At 40.9% G+C, this 16,233-nt stretch overlaps 1 protein-coding gene across 1 annotated transcript in view; it reads right to left on the bottom strand.

The window, feature by feature from the left end:
* The window catches only part of LOC309804916 (chondroitin sulfate proteoglycan 4-like), a gene marked incomplete at its 5' end in the record, with an annotated part of 65,077 nt that overhangs the window by 17,445 nt on the left and 31,399 nt on the right, over positions 1 to 16,233 (bottom strand). Inside the window, 3 exon segments of the mRNA XM_082622612.1 lie at positions 365 to 537; positions 9,001 to 9,132; positions 12,887 to 13,085. Coding sequence (XP_082478738.1) covers positions 365 to 537; positions 9,001 to 9,132; positions 12,887 to 13,085 — 504 coding nt within the window.

Raw genomic sequence — 16,233 nt, 5'->3', positions numbered from 1 at the left:
ACAACAATACATGAAATTATGCATTTAATTTTATATATTAAGCATAAATGGACAGACATATCCTGTAGGATTTACTCCTGCAGCTCTGCTTTGGGTTTCCTTTTAAATTCATCTCTAGTGATAAAAGGATCCCTTCTTATTTATTAGACACAGTGTTTGAATTTGCTTGGTGCTTTCTGACAATTGTGTTCCATCCTGTGCTCACTACAAAGTGTCCGGTTTTAAAACCAGCACAGCGGGAATGAGTAACTGCCTGGGCAAACGGGCACGTCTGCTTGGCTTCACCGGATGAGGACAAGCGAGGGGTCCGCCCTGCAGAGACGCCCAGCCCTGCCCAGCTGCACGGACAGATGTCAGGACTCACCAGATGCTGCGTAAACATGGAAACATCCTCTGTGCTGTTGTCAGAATTGACTCGCACCAACCTCCCGAGTCTAGGGGAACTTACAACTGTAAAGGTTATAGTTCTGTTTCCTGCACTGTCCACGTCATTGGTCACAGCTCTCAGGTTACAAGCTGAAAGGGGCTTCATGGAACCTAAGTGAAGATTGAAACATGCATGTAAGTATAAAGCATATGAAGGCTATGGTTAATGAAATGATCTTTACAGACCCCTGAAAACTGGAAAACACGTAGTTATGTACGGGGGGCTGGCTAGCTCGAACTTGAAATTGGGCTGTGAGGGGCCAACAGATCCATGCGCCTGCTGTTTGTGGATGTACTTTGCTACGGGGGCCAGAGATGAAGGAGGAAAATCCCATGAAAAGAGCCCCTTGGCCCCCACAGTCCTGCATGTCTAACTGATCTCAGGAGAAAGAAGGCAAGGCCAGGCGAGTGACACCCAGCTCGGCTCTGAGCACAGGAAGGGGGTGCCGGCTAAACTTGGGAGAACAGATGCGTCCTGGCCTGACAGTGGCTGCAGGTGCTCAATGGAGTGTCCATCTGTGGATGTCTGGGGGAGAGGTTGGCTCTGAAACAAATGGTAGCGGTCTCCAGAGGAGCCCCCAGATGTGCAGGTTGCATGGACAACGTGGGGAGGGAAGGGCCTGTGTGGATGTTAAGGAAAGAAGAACCAGTGAGTGGTCAGTGTGCTAATGTGACCTCATTGATAACTAAGGGCCAGAGGGACTTGGGGACATTCAGGTTAGCGCAGTGCTTCTCAAATACTCTAGTGAAGGATCAGTGTTTCCCACCAAATCCATTGTGGACCAATAATTTTATAAAATACAATAAAATGTCGCAACAATGTCAAATTGCTATAAAATTTTCTAAAGACCTCCTTTCACTTCCCATTCTTATCAGTTCACAGACTAGAGGTCCATGGACCACAATTTGAGGAATATAGGGCTAGAGTTTCTATCGCTTTACTTTGCATGGGTTTAGGGAATATCCCCAACCTGATAAGATGGCAGATCTGAGAGAGATTTACAGTCATCCTGGCCCAGAATCTCACCTTCTCTTTTCTGTTTTAGCCCTTGCTAAAGGGCTTTAGCATTAGGTCTTGCACAGGGGCCTTGCACTAGCTCTTGGAGTCGGCACTTTATAAGTTGTCTATGAAGTTGAGCCAATCACCCAATAATAACTAAGCCTCCTAAATGACATTCATTTTGCTTTCCTGACTCAACCATTATAGCCTTGGAGAGTGAGGGCCACCGACTGCAGTATTTAAACCACATTAGGTACTTAAAGGCAGGACCTTGACTACAGCTAATACACGAGGAAGCCAGCTTTCAGTAAGATTTTCAAACATGCAAAGATTGTTCTGAGCCTTTAATTTAGAGGCTCCCTTTAAAATACCTGACAACAAAACCAAAAATAACAAGTGGGACTACATCTACTCAGCAAAGGAAACCATCAACAAAATGAAAAGGCAACCTATGGAATGGGAGAAAATATTTGCAAACCAATATCTGATAAAGTGTTAATATCCAAAATATACAAGGATCTCATACAACTTAGTAGCAAAAAACCCCAAATAACCCAATTTTAAAATGGGCAAATGACTTAAATAGGCATTTTTTCCAAAGAAGACTTACGAATAGGCAACAGGCACATGAAAAGGTGCTCATCAACGCTAATCATCAGGGAAATGCAAGTCAAAACCACAATGAGATATCACCTCACACCTGTTAAGATGTCCATTATCAAAAAGACATGAAAGAACAAATGCTAGTGAAGGATGTGAAGAAAAGGGAACCCTTGCGCACTGTTGGTGGGAATGTAAATTGGTGCAGCCATATAGAAAATAGTATGGAGGTTTCTCAAGAAATTAAAAGTAGAACTACCATATGATTCAGAAATCCCACTTCTAGGTATATATTCAAAGGAAACAAAATGATTATCTCAAAGAGAAATCTGTACTCCCATGTTTATTGCAGCATCACTCAAAATAGTCAAGGTATGGAAACAAACTAAATGTCAATCAGTGGATGAATGGATCAAGAAAATGTTGTAAAATGTGATACACACACACACACACACACACACACGATGGAATATTATTCAGCCTTAAAAAAGAAGGAAATCTTGTCATTTGCAACAACATGGATGAAGCTAGAGGGCACCAGGCTAAGTGAGACAAGCCAGACAGAGAAAGACAAATACTGCATGGTATTACTTATATGTGGAATCTTAAAAAAAAAAAAAAGTCAAACTCATGAAAACAGAGATTGGAAAGTGGTTGCCACAGGGCTGGGGGTGAAGGAAATGATGAGAGTTTGCTAAAACGGTATAAACTTTCAGTTTTAAGATAAATAAGGTCTGAGGATCTAATGTATAACATGGTGATTATAGTTAACATTGTATTGTATAATTGAAATTTGCGAAGAGAGTAGAACTGAAAAGAAAAAAGTAAATATGTGAAGTGATGAATGTATTCATTAACTGGATGGGGGGAATCTTTTCATAATGTATACATAAATCATCAGGTTGTATATTTCAGGTATCTTACAGTTTTATTTGTGAATTATACCTCTATAAAGCTGAAAAACAAAAGGTAAAATAAAATAAAATAAAATACCGGAGTTCTTGAGATAGGCACTAGGTCCTGGGGCTCCTGAGGGGTAGGCAGGAGTACCTGGACATATCAGCCTCAGGAACACAGTTCTGCCCCAGATTCAGGACTGCCTTGGTACAACCTTTGTTGTCACACACACACAAAGATGCTTTAACTCCCTCCCACATTTCTCTTAGTTCTTGCTACTGAAAGTTTTGCAGTCACTGACACCTTCTAGCTTCTGCAGCTGGGGACCCAGGATGTGAGGTCAGCCCGGGGAGGCCAAGAGGAATTATTCTGTATCCTTAGTCAACATTACAGAAAGTCATAACTGAGGCCCACTCTCTGCTGCCTGCCAAGGTGGCCCCCATCCTGTCAAGTGGATTATACCTCTTTGTGTGCAGTTTCTGGGCTCCCCAGCCTCCAACTTCTCATCTTCAGTTGTGCTTTGCAACTTTTCCCCAACGTGCCTTCTTAATTATTTCCTTCTTATAAAGGACTCAACTTTTCATTTATTCCTTCACCTCAAGGATTACCTTTGGCAGGTGTGTGTGGGGGGTAGGTGGGAGGGACTCTTTAAAAGAATCATTTCATTATCTTATTTAGCCTTTTGGGGTAGAGGCCACCAGAGATGTTCCAGGCCAAGAGTACTTTTCTCTCATCCAGGCTATATTAACCCCTCATTCCCTTGTCGAGCTTCCTAACCCAGAAGAGTGTCTAGTTGCTAGTCAGCAGTCACCTGGAGCATGCTCAGTCAGAAAGGCTAGCTGGCCTCATGTTGCCACTGCTCCATGAGCATCTCTTGCCGCGCAGCCCAGTTCACCAAGAGCCATCATTCCCACCCCCCACCCCATCTCTTTTCATCCAAGCATTGATACTTTCATCCATGAGCTTCAAGCACTTAATTTGGGAAAGGGTTCACGAAGGTCCCACCTAAATCTATATTCCACAGAAGAACTGTCCTACAAGGGGTGTGGTAATAAAAGGACTCTAACCATATCTGTTTGGCAAGCTCTCACTCCATATGTAACTCTTGGAGATTTGAAGAGCAAATCAGCACGTTAAAGACTCTAAGTCTTGGAGTAAAGACATCTTTTTCACCCTTCTTTTAAGTACACCTATTGCGTTTATTTCACGAAAAACAACCACTACCATAACAGCAAGAGTTTCATGGTCACCAGGCTAGGAGGTCTTGTGCATCTCTTTTTTTTTTTTTTTTTTTTTGCGGTACGCAGGCCTCTCACTGCTGTGGCCTCTTCCGTTGCGGAGCACAGGTTCTGGATGCGCAGGCTCAGTGGCCATGGCTCACGGGCCCAGCTGCTCCGCGGCATGTGGGATCTTCCCGGATCGGGGCACAAACCTGCGTCCCCTGCATCGGCAGGTGGACTCTCAACCACTGCGCCACCAGGGAAGCCTATGTGCATGTCTTCAACAGACATTATCAAGTGCCTCGTATGTGACAAGCCCTAGAATAAGGAGTAGAGATATACCAGGAAATTGCACAAACACAGTCCTGCCTTTTCTTTCAGATGTCATGGTAATCCTGAGAAGTATGTATTTGTTTCCTCATCACTAAGAAGGGACGATAAGGCTCGGAGAGGTTAAGCAACTTGCCTAATGGTCAAACGTAGGTCTCACTGACTCTGAAATGAGTATTACTAAAAAGTTGACACTATATTGCCTACACTATATTACTTTGAGCTCAGTGCTAAAATGACATCTGAGTTAGGAAATGTGAGGAATCATGCAAGAAATCTGAGAGATTCTGCTCTCCACCTTCCAGACACAGCCTGCCTCTTCCCTGGGCTTCACATCTGCATTTATGCTGTCCTCTCGGGTATGCTCACCCCTCTTTGTTGTCACCCATCATAATGCTACTGACTCTGCAGGGGCAGCCTAAGACCCATCTGGCCAACAAGATCTCCCTCACCATTGCAGTCTATGGGAAATTTCCCTCCCCTGAACTCAAGTAGCTCACCCAGTCTGCACCCTCACTGGACGCTTAGCATAATATATTTTGCATGATTAGTGTACTCTCGAGTATAAGTCTCTTATTTCCCTACTTAGTAGCCTTTAATTTTTTCCTTGAAGATTGACAATCTTTTCTTACAGCTCTCGGTTATCTCCTGCTAAGCCTTACAATACTCAATCCAGTGTTTCAACACCATCTGACTAAAAGGTTTTATAAATCTCTGCTCTAAACCCTTTAGCGAGATGCTGTGACTTCCTTCTGCTTTCTTCTCTCCCTCAATTCCCACCATGGAGGACAGATGGCCCATTGGTGAGACATGATTCCCTCTATAGCATAACCAAACCCCAAGGGGATTGAAGTCACACAGTTTGCTATGAATACCCTTCGCTAATCAGTTACTTAACTCTAGGTCTGTGTAAGCTTATATTCTAGACTAGTTTGACAAAGCTCCCAAGGTCAACCCTTCCTCAACACTCTATGTAAAAGAGCCAAGTACAACTTGGATACACAGAAAGACTAGGACCTAACGCCATAGTTTGTTCCAAAATGCCATCACTAAAGATAAACAAACACATTCAATGGTGGCATTCAAGGTGAAAAAAATTGGTTACAAAATTCCTTTCTGGGGAATAAATTTTCCTGAAAGAAACAGAATATATATATAAACACACACACGCATACACACAAATATATATGCACATATATATGTATGTGTATTTATGTGTGTATATATACAAAATAACAAAATGAAAATACACATCGAGTGAATTTCTTTTCTTAGCTCACACTCGCAAAAAGTTTGTTTAGAACTATAGTTCTTCCTGCTTTAAAATAACTGAGCTAAAGAGTGACTCTCAAATTTGGCAGGGCATACGAGCTATGACTAACCTTAAAACATTCACCCACTAAGTATCCTTATCACTACCTTGTCTAACGCTACAAATTCTTACAAGTCTAGAGCCAGGGCCACTTTTAGGGCAGCATATGCAAAGGAGGTAGTATCGTGGCCACGGGCTGCTGGGCTGGTGGGGAAAGCCCAATGGGCATGGGATCACTGAGGGTGAAAAAAAGGTTGGCTAATTCCGGGTTGCAGTATTTCCATAACCCAAGAGAGTAAAACACACAAAATTTCCGTATAATTGTTGTTTATTAAATTGCTATGTATCTTTTCCTGGTTGTGTATATCAACCCATCAATAACATTAAGAAGGAGACAAACTAAATAGCCACCATGATGGTCTCATTCTCAGGGAACTGATATTCTAAAATAGAGGCAGCCCTGGAACACAGGCACGTACAGAAAGGGCAGGAGCTGTGATCTGAGCACAGGGTTTGGGGTTGGCATCGGCACTCGGTCTTGGGGCTTAGGATTCCTATTAGTTACATGACTTTGAACCTGTCCAAGCCTCAGTGTTTTTTATGTGCCAAATAGAGATGATCAAAACTTGATCACATTATTTTGTTTAAATCCTTCTAACAACTCAGTTCAGTAGATAAAAAATATCAAACACTATAAAAACATAAATATTAATAGTATTTGAATATCTATTCTAGAATAGGAATAGATTTTCTCCTATTATAGTTCTATCAAATCCATAGCTCTATAAAAAGGAATAGATTTTCCCTGATATTTCAGAACATACAGGTCAACTCAAGTCTGACAAGAGCAGCAACAGTGGACAGCTGACAGCTGGAGTCACCCCAGAGGTGGGACACAGAGTGCCTCCCATCCCCCCCGCCAAGGGGCTGGCTAATAGATGAGGGCGGCAGAGGTCACTCAGGGTCTGCTCCCAGCAGGACCTGACATGGGGGGTCCTGAGGGAAGAAGACTGGGGCATCTGTCATCATCATCCCTGCAGCTTCACACAGCATCAGGGACCAACATCCTGGGGAAGCTGCTGGGCCAGACTGAGCAAGGCTCAACTGTGTCCTGGAGAGAGGATGAGGAGATGTGGTCTTCAGAACCATGTCCACACCTACGAATTCTGATGCAGAACAGAGGGGGCCACTGATACTTGGGGATGTTAGGGTAGGAAGAATGCCAAGAACAACTGGACCAAGTGACCCATAGTGTCCATCCCATCTCTAAAATCTGTGGCTCTATTCTCATTCCACACCCATCTAACTTCAGATCAAATGTAAGGACCACCTGATGGAAACATACAATAAAAATCCATTTTCCTTCCTACTGGCCAGGAGCTGGAGTTGGAAATAAGTCACAGTCTGGGGATAAAAGGCAACACAGAAACCAAGAATAACAGACCTAATGAGCTAGAGGGAGCTGGAAAATGAAACAGCTCACTTTGGAATCTGAGGATAACGTGCAAGTTCCAGTGGAGCGTTCTTGGATACAGGATACGGGGAGGCCAGGGCAGGGCAGATGCAGCACATGTTGGGAAGGGAAATGAGATGGTGGCTCAGGGCTGAGTCCAAATATTAAACACAGGGCTAAGAAAACTATATGTTTTGCATAGTTCCACAAAGGTGACAACACATTTTTCTTGCTAAACTAATATTCAGTAAAGCAGGTGCCAGAAACTCAAAACTTTCTAAGCTGTAGCGGCTGTAACTCCCCTTTAATCTAATAAAACTGTCTTCAATTACTAAACCAGAGTTTAGCCAGAATAGATGAAAGGTATTTAATCTTTTGCAGCAACCAGATTTACTCTGATTTTAGACCCTTTTTTTAATAGATTGCTGTATTTTTCAGAATTTTAGGGTGCAGTAGTTTGCTTATTTTTGAAAACACTAAATGGCACCCTAATTGCCTTGAAAAACCTGATAGAAGCATCACACTTATTCTCAGAGAAAAATTATGGAACATAAAAGGCTTCAGAAGAAAAGAATCTGGGTTAACATATCTTCAATTGGATTTTGATAAGGTTTCTTTTTGTGAGCTCAAATGCTTAAAGCACCTAAAAATTTCAAAATTTCTCCTTAAAATTCTTGTTTTTTTCTTAAAGTTACAAACAGTAACCTTTTTCTCTAGGATTACAATAGAGGTATGTAAGCTTTATCTATTTCCTGGTTGCATAGCCAAGTTATATCATCTCTTTAAGCCACAAATTCTGCCAACTTGCTGTGAATATATCACCTATTTTGCATAGATGGAAGGATTAAAAGGCTAGTACAATGCTAGCCCCATGGATCTCAGTCCTGGCTGTACTTCAGAACCACCTGGGACTTTAAAAAATAATGATGGCCAGGACCCATTCCAAAGACTCCCATTCAATTGGTGTATGGTGAGGCTGAGACACTGGTATTTTTTAAATCTTCCCAGAGCTTGAGAACAACTGGCTAGAGTAACCATGGAGGGGCCATAATTAATAAAATGATTAGTGTCTTTTTCCATCTATACTTGACTGAAAATGCGTATCAGTTGAACAAGTTACAGTGCACAGGTTTTTTTTTTAACTGAAATATAAAATTTTATTATTTCCTGTGCCGTCTACCTCAGTGCTTTTTTTGGGAAATAAGTTTTAATTTTTTTTCCTCCTTTTTTATTACCCCTGCAATTGGGTAAATCTTTTTCTATTCCTGCAGTGAGGGTACTGAGCCAGAGATGCTACCTTAGATCTTTCCATTCTTGGCAAAAAGCAGTCCAAAGGCTTCAGGGCCCCGAAGCAGGAACTCAGTGAAATCCTGATGGTCCCCCTGATACACAGCGTTTTATATTCAGAAATGAAAACCCCAAGATCTAGATGGTCAGGACAGAGCCTGGCTCTCCTGCTTCTTTAAGGACCCTAAGGAGAGAGCAGGAAGAAAGTACACATGGAACATAAAGATTCCTCCCAGCATTGCCTTTCACCAACACGCCCTCTTCTGAGGAACGGGAGATAGGAAAGAGAGGGGTGAGGGAAACCCAGCCTTGTTTTTGCGAAATTCCTGCAAAGAGACAATTCTTTCTGGGACTTTGTAACTGTTGTTGATATCACTCTACAGTAAAAGATGATACGTTATACCATTCAGGTAGAACTTTCTAAATAAATTGAAAAACACTTAAACCCAAACACCCAATGAAGTTAAAATCTTACCTGGAAAGATGCTCAGTCCTCTGTTTACTTCTAAGCTAATGATCAGAGCTCGAGCTGTGATACTAAAAATTTGTCGTGGTGCAAAGTTCAAACCATCAGTAACCTGAAAATAAAAGCCTCCTGACATTGCTCCTTTAAAAGAAGAAATTACATTCTGGTCAATTTGGTTGTTTTGCAAAAGCCACCCACTTTCACCTTCTCTCCCACCTGATCCCCCTGCAAAGTGACCCCTATCAATTTGAGAGTATGTTAATAGTCACTGAGCTCACCAAATCAAATATTGCCAAAACACAAAGTTAAAAGAACATCAGTAAAGGTCTAAAATGCATATTCCTGCCTCACCCCCTCCTGAGAGTAATAAAAGAAAGCAAAGATGTGACCTCTAAGAATTTTTTTAAAAATTTTAAAACATGTTCATCACCTGCATTTTATTATTTTGGCATCAATGTATACCAATAAAAGTAATACATGCATGCAATGTACACACACACACACACACACACACACAGCCCTTAGCAATTTCTGAACTACTGATAACACTTGATAATAAGAAAAATGAAAACTAGAGGGAAGTAAATAACACTTAGCCCCTCCCCCCCAAATAATTTCCCATTATTCATCTATTTCAAACTAGCTGTTTTCTGCTAAGAGGGGAAAGAGAAAAGTGGAGAAAGACTCAGCCCCAGTTTTGTTAAATTCCTGCAAGAAGAGAATTCTACTCACATACTTCTGTCAAGGGATCAATTAGTGATACCAGAAAAGTTATAAATTAACTTATGTGCGAAACAGAAGTTGAGTCGGACCCCCTATTGATCCCGTTCCCGGGAGTGCTTTACCAATCTGACTCCCAAAGCACCAGGCAAGATCACCATGCAGACAGCCTGATGATCACAGTCCCCTCACCCTTTGAAATTGTTCATCCAGCAGTAAATCTGCAGGCCCACAGGTCTCTGCATCATGTAATGGGTAGAAATGTCCTCTTTGTTGCCCTCCGGGACATGTGGCAGGGAACAAAGGAGGCATGGTTCACTCTGCAATTACCTACTACTCCCGTAATAACATGATTTAATAAAGGGCTGGTTGATAGCTTAACGGTCTCTCAAGGCTCTGTTATCTAAGCAAACCCAGGGAGTTCTGATTCCTCACCAAAAAAAGGTTACAGCCTTTAAAATTTTTTTCCAAAACACTCAAGAGTCATATTTTTAAAAACAGCAAAAAAAAAAAAAACCCCACAAAAAAACAGAGAAAGAGAATTCTGGGTCTGCCTAATTCAGAGCAGAGGCCCACAACGAAATGTTATTTTTCTTTGCTCGTTTTGACTAGAAATAGCACTTTGAAAATTGTATTTAATTAAATGTGAAATTAGGGAGAGAATGCTTTCTGCCATTAGGCACTTCGAACATTTCATGAATCTGGAAACAAAACAGAAATGGAATAGGAAGGAATTATATCAAAACAAATACTAGAATAGTGTACTGGGTATGCCCTAACTATCATACTAATTATGACCAAAGAGGGGGAAGGAGAGAAACATGAAAGCAGCTGTGACCTGTGGATTTTCTATTGTACAACCTCAGATCTTCCTGACTTGACTGTACTTTCAGAAGGGCGACCTGAAATCACTTAGCTCCTCCACTTCTCAGCTCTATCGACCTACTTAGGTTGTTCTGTGGAATAATGAATTAGATTAATGGCAGAGTACTTTGCAAATATAAATGCTAAGAGAGACTAATTAAACCTAAGCCTTTGTTTGGGGCTGCTGATGGACAGATGTAGCAGGGAGAACCAGCTGGTTTCAGCAAGAGACTCATCCGCAGCTGGGCTCCAGCCACTTTGAAGGCTATTATTGCCTCCAAGTCCATTTACAAAATGTAATGATTCACTCTCAAAGAGCTTGACTATAATCCTCCTTCCTGCTTTTTAAGGAGAAATTATTTTCTCTACTTGCCAAAAGCAAATATTGACCTGGTAGTTTAACAAATAAATCAATCCAGAGCGCTTATTTATATTTTAATCCTTCACTGCAAAGGGTAACTTCAGTTCTTCAACCTACTCTAGCCTTCAATGGGTGGCAGCTAGTGGAGAAAGCCCAGCTTTATGGTCAGACCAACTTATATCTTTCTGAGCCTCAGTTTCTTCATCTCTAAAACAGGATCATCACTTCCACTCACACAGAGAACTTCTTCAGGTTAAATGAAATGGAACATGTGATTACACCTTCTGCAGTGCCTAGCATGTGTCAGAGAGTCAATAACTCCTTTCCATTGCAAACTGCATCGTTTTAGAAATTCCAAACCTCCCCTGTGCAAGTCTCTAGAGTAGTTCTCACCATTTTGAAAATAAAATAATCCTTGCATAGAGATAAAAAACTTCCTAGGGCTTCCCTGGTGGCGCAGTGGTTGAGAGTCCGCCTACCGATGCAGGGGACGCGGGTTCATGCCCCGGTCCGGGAAGATCCCACATGCCGCGGAGCAGCTGGGCCCGTGAGCCATGGCCACTGAGCCTGCACGTCCGGAGCCTGTGCTCCACAACGGGAGAGGCCACAACAGTGAGAGGCCCGCGTACCGCAAGAAAAAAAAAAAAAAACAAAGAAAAACAAAAAAACCTTCCTAGTCCCTTGCCTAATAATACCTGGATTTTTAGTATCTACTAATCAAAACCATACATAATTGGCAGAAACATCCTGTCACTTCAATGTCCCTTAAAATAAATTGTATTTTACTAATGAGCGCATCTGCATGCAATTAAAAAATAAAAACACACATATGTGGAAAAGATCATTCAGTCTAGAAATAATGCTTTGGTACATATGTGGGTGGACTTAGGATCCTGTTGCAATAAAACTAATCCCCAACAGGTCCCCGGGCTACAGGTTTGGTACCACTAGATGACAGCGGTCACATAGTAAATGCTTTTCAGATTATCTGGGGATTCTTTGTACTTAACTGCAAAGATAATCAGGAAATTACTACATTTGAATTTAGAAGATTTTAATCTTTATTTTCTTTACTGTATTTTCAAAGAAGATAATTAAACATGGCTTGAAAGATATGGCTTTTAGCTTTCCCATCATGTGCTCCCAGCTCATGCTCCCCCCCATTTCCTCCTGCAGGCTGGGAATGGGTGGCTTCCTCTCTGCGACCACTGACAAGGGTAGCCTGGAAACAAAGGCAGGTTAGATCACCCCTTCTGCAGATTTAAATCAGTGGCTATTTGGCCTACTGATTTACTGATGACCAGAAGGAAGAAAACAAAGTCTTTTAATGTCAGGGTCTCTTAAATTTACAGTTATATTTATTCATTCATTTGTGTGTTCATTCATTTAACAAATACATTTGTTGTGTTCACTAATGTATCCCTTGCATTTGGAACATTACCTGGCACATAATAGGTATTCAATATGATTTCATTCTTTCAATAAGTTTGTATTAAGCACCTACTATGTTCCAGGCACTGTGCTGAGGATATAAGCGCAAACAAAAGGAAGAGCCTATTCTTCTAGCCCTTATACTCTAGTGGGGAAGACAGACAACAAACAAATGAACAAATCAATCTATACTGCGATGTCAGGTAGCCAGGGTAAGGGATAGTGGGTGACGGAAGAGACGCTATTTTAGTGTGTGGTCAGGAAAAGGCTCTCTGAGAGGCATATATATGAGCGCAGGCCTTACACGACAGTGTGAGTAAGCCACGTGTGAGTTACAGGTACTCTCTAATGTTTGCCATTATTGACCTCACCAAACTGTGTCACTTTTTAAAAAATTATAGAGTTTGCAAAATTATTAGATGGCTTGTGGTTTTCCTTCAGCAGCTATTAGGTTTGACTACATGTTAACCTCTGATTGAAACACATTTTAGTTTCACGTTGTTTTTCTCAGTGACATACCAGTGTGTACAAACACTAGCTGACCCTCATTGATTTGAGCCTGGGTGAAGTTCTGCATGCTTCGGCCAGGAAAGGACTTGAGAGCCAAATGCCCATTGCTGGGTGGAGAGACCAAGTAGGCAAGGTCCTGTGGGGAGGAGTCCCCATCTTCTGCACAGAGTTCACCACTGGTAATCTCAGTGAGAGAATTCACCCACACCTTAAAAAGAAGAGAATCACAGATCTTGAAAGGACCAATTCCAATCATATAACACTAGTAAACTGAATAGCCCTTGCACAAAGATTTAAAAACTGAAGCCATTCACCGAGTTTTTAAAGCATGAAGATTCTTAATTCAAAACAGACAGATAATTAAATGCCAGATGAAATACAGAGCATGTTGTAGTGTTTATTTATGAGGTTTATGAGGTTTCAATAAAAAATAGGATTCATCGTTATTTATTCAAAATTAATAATTTAAACTGCATATGCATTTATATAAAGTATAAAAGCAATAAAAGCTGATGGTTACTAAGAAAGAGAGGCCTTTTTTTCGGTACGTAGTGAGAGGCCCGCGTACCGGAAAAAAAAAAAAAAAAAGACACACCAGGTCTGATGGAATTAGGCTGTTTCGAGTTTCTCTAATCCTGCAGTCACGTGATATTTCACCAAAACCAAAGATGGCGGCTTTATCACTGACTAGATTTTCTCATTTCTCTCTGTATTTATAAATGTCCTCCCCCCAGAAATTCTGTGCACATTCCCAAGCTTATGTGTCATCCTTTGCTCTCTGACTAGAACCTGATCATCTTCTACACTTGTTACCAACTTGCTTAAAAATTCAATCCTAAGCAATTTACTAGGTAATCGCTCTGGCCTAAGGGGCTGTTCTTCTCAGTAGAAAAGGCAGTTTATGAAATAACTTACCTGTAACTAAACAGAATTTGAGATAGGGAGATTAGAAAGTACATAGGATTCCTACATTTACCTACCAGATATGACAGGCCATTCGGCACATTTCTCAATTTCTCTGTGCCTCAATTTCCTCAATAGTGAACTAGAAATAATAGAATGATTATGTATAATGAGTAAGTTAAGATCTGCAAGTGCTTAGAAAAAGCTTTATCTGGCACATCGTAAGCATTCAATAAATATTACCTTTATGTTACCCATCTTCTTCATCAGATTTGGCTCTGAGGATAGATGTGATTTCTTCATATTACTTAAAAGTCATTTGGAGTTTAATGACTACCACTTCCTTTTTTTTAGTATTTATTTGGCTGTGTTGGGTCTTAGTTGAGGCGCATGGGCTTCTCTCTAGTTGCGGTGTGCAGGCTCTCTAGTTGTGGCATGCGGTCTTAGTTGTCCCGCGGCATATGGGATCTTAGTTCCCTGACCAGGGATCAAACCCATGTCCCCTGCATTGGAAGGCAGATTCTTAACCACTGGACCACCAGGGAAGACCCTGATTACCACTTTTAAGGCTATTCTTTTTTTAAACTTTTTTTTAATTGGAGTATAGTTGATTTACAATATTAACTTAATTTCAGGTGTACAGCAAAGTGATTCAGTTATATATTTTTTTTCAGATTATTTTCCATTATAGGTTATTACAAGATATTGAATATAGTTCCTTGTGCTACATAGTAAATCCTTGTTGCTTATCTATTTTACATATAGTAGTGTGTATCTGTTAATCACATACTCCTAATTTATCCCTCCCCCCATCCCTTTCCCCTTTGATAACCATAAATTGGCTATTCTATAATATGTGCTGTACATTTTGTTTAATCCCACAGCATTCCTCCATAATTTGAGATAAATAGTTTATCCATTTAATGATTGTGTTGTCAGTGGATGCTCCTATATCTTGGCATTTGGAATATGCCCACTGAGGATTTTTCAGCCCTAAACTCTAAGGACATCAATTTTTTAATAGCTACCAGAAATGTTAATCAACCTAATGTTCAAATTATAAAGTTTTGGTCTTCACTTAATCCATGGAAAGCCTACAGTTTCTATAAAATACACAAGTTGGACTGCTTAACAAAACTCCAAGTCCAATCATTCAAGTTTTTCACCCTTTACATTTTTAAATCCATCTGTGCATTTTATTCTCATTTTTTCAGGAACTTGAACTGATTTGGAAATGTACTGCCATTTCTCTTCCCATGACTCGTAGATACTCATTTTTTCCGACACCATGCATACGAAAGCTGGATGAAGCATGTTTTCCACTGTAGCTACTCTTCTGTGAAACACTGCTTTTGCTCCTCTTGCCTCTGGAAGACACCATCTTCCAAAACAAATGTAAAACCTGCCACTGAAAACAAGAGCTAGTAACCTCAGGTCTCCACTTCCACTCAAACCAAATTTAGTTCAATTAAAAGGTCCATTGCTTTCGGTGAGGCTTGATTTAATGCCTAGTCCTTGGTAACGGAAACTTCAAATGGGTGGGGACAAGAAAAACAAAGACTCCAAACTTGAATTCAGATTTCAACATGACCCAAAGCCCAAGAAATAATGGTTTAAGGAGTTAGTATCTGAAAAAAGTAACACTTGAACCTGGAATGATATATTTTTTAATTCACCTTTAACTTAAATAGGAGGTTAGTGAGACTTAGAAAAATTATGATCCAATATATCCAAATTATGCTCTTAATATTTAAAAACCCAGACCTTTGTTTTGAGTTTCATATGAGAGATGTGAAATATCTGTGAACTGACTCTCCCACTATTTGACCCCTTCAGGCCTTCAGGCCTCCAAGTCACTGGTTCAGACTTTGCTGACTTCATTCTTCCACTGTCCTTAGCTCTCAAAGCTCTTTTCAGTGATGGCAAGTGCTTATGGGAAACAAGCAAACAGTTCTACTTCTGGTATGCACAGCAACAACAATAAAACAAAATGTACAGTATCACTGAAAGCAAAAGTTGAAAAATAGAAAACTGAAGCCCCCTTGTGGACACCAATACATTTTATCGGGTATGCACGAAAATCACTGGTCATGCTTGAGTACAAAAGAGAGTAAGTTCAGGAGAACATACTTCTGAGAGTAAAATGCAAAGGATTTACCAGACGTGGTCTAACTCCAATTCCTAACTCCAGTTGGTCATGACAGAAATGATCTCCTGTACCACTGAATGGCCATGATCAGCCAGCCACCAGTCCTGTGACTTAAGGCAATTTGTTAAAATACTTTCAATACACTTGAAATGATGGGCCCGAGGGGTTAACGTTCAGATTTCTGCCTCTGAATTCCCATCCAGAGTCTGAGGTGCTATTAGCAGCTCTGACCCTATCCTCCCACTTCCTTCTCGCGGGTAGACTGCAGATGACCCTTCATGCTGTCTCCTCTAAGCTCCAATGA

Source organism: Mesoplodon mirus (assembly GCF_964341445.2).
Source record: "Mesoplodon mirus genome assembly, chromosome: 5".
NCBI classification, from domain to species: domain Eukaryota; kingdom Metazoa; phylum Chordata; class Mammalia; order Artiodactyla; family Ziphiidae; genus Mesoplodon; species Mesoplodon mirus.
Note: the sequence above shows the minus strand (reverse complement) of the source record. Positions and strands in the feature narration are given on the sequence as shown.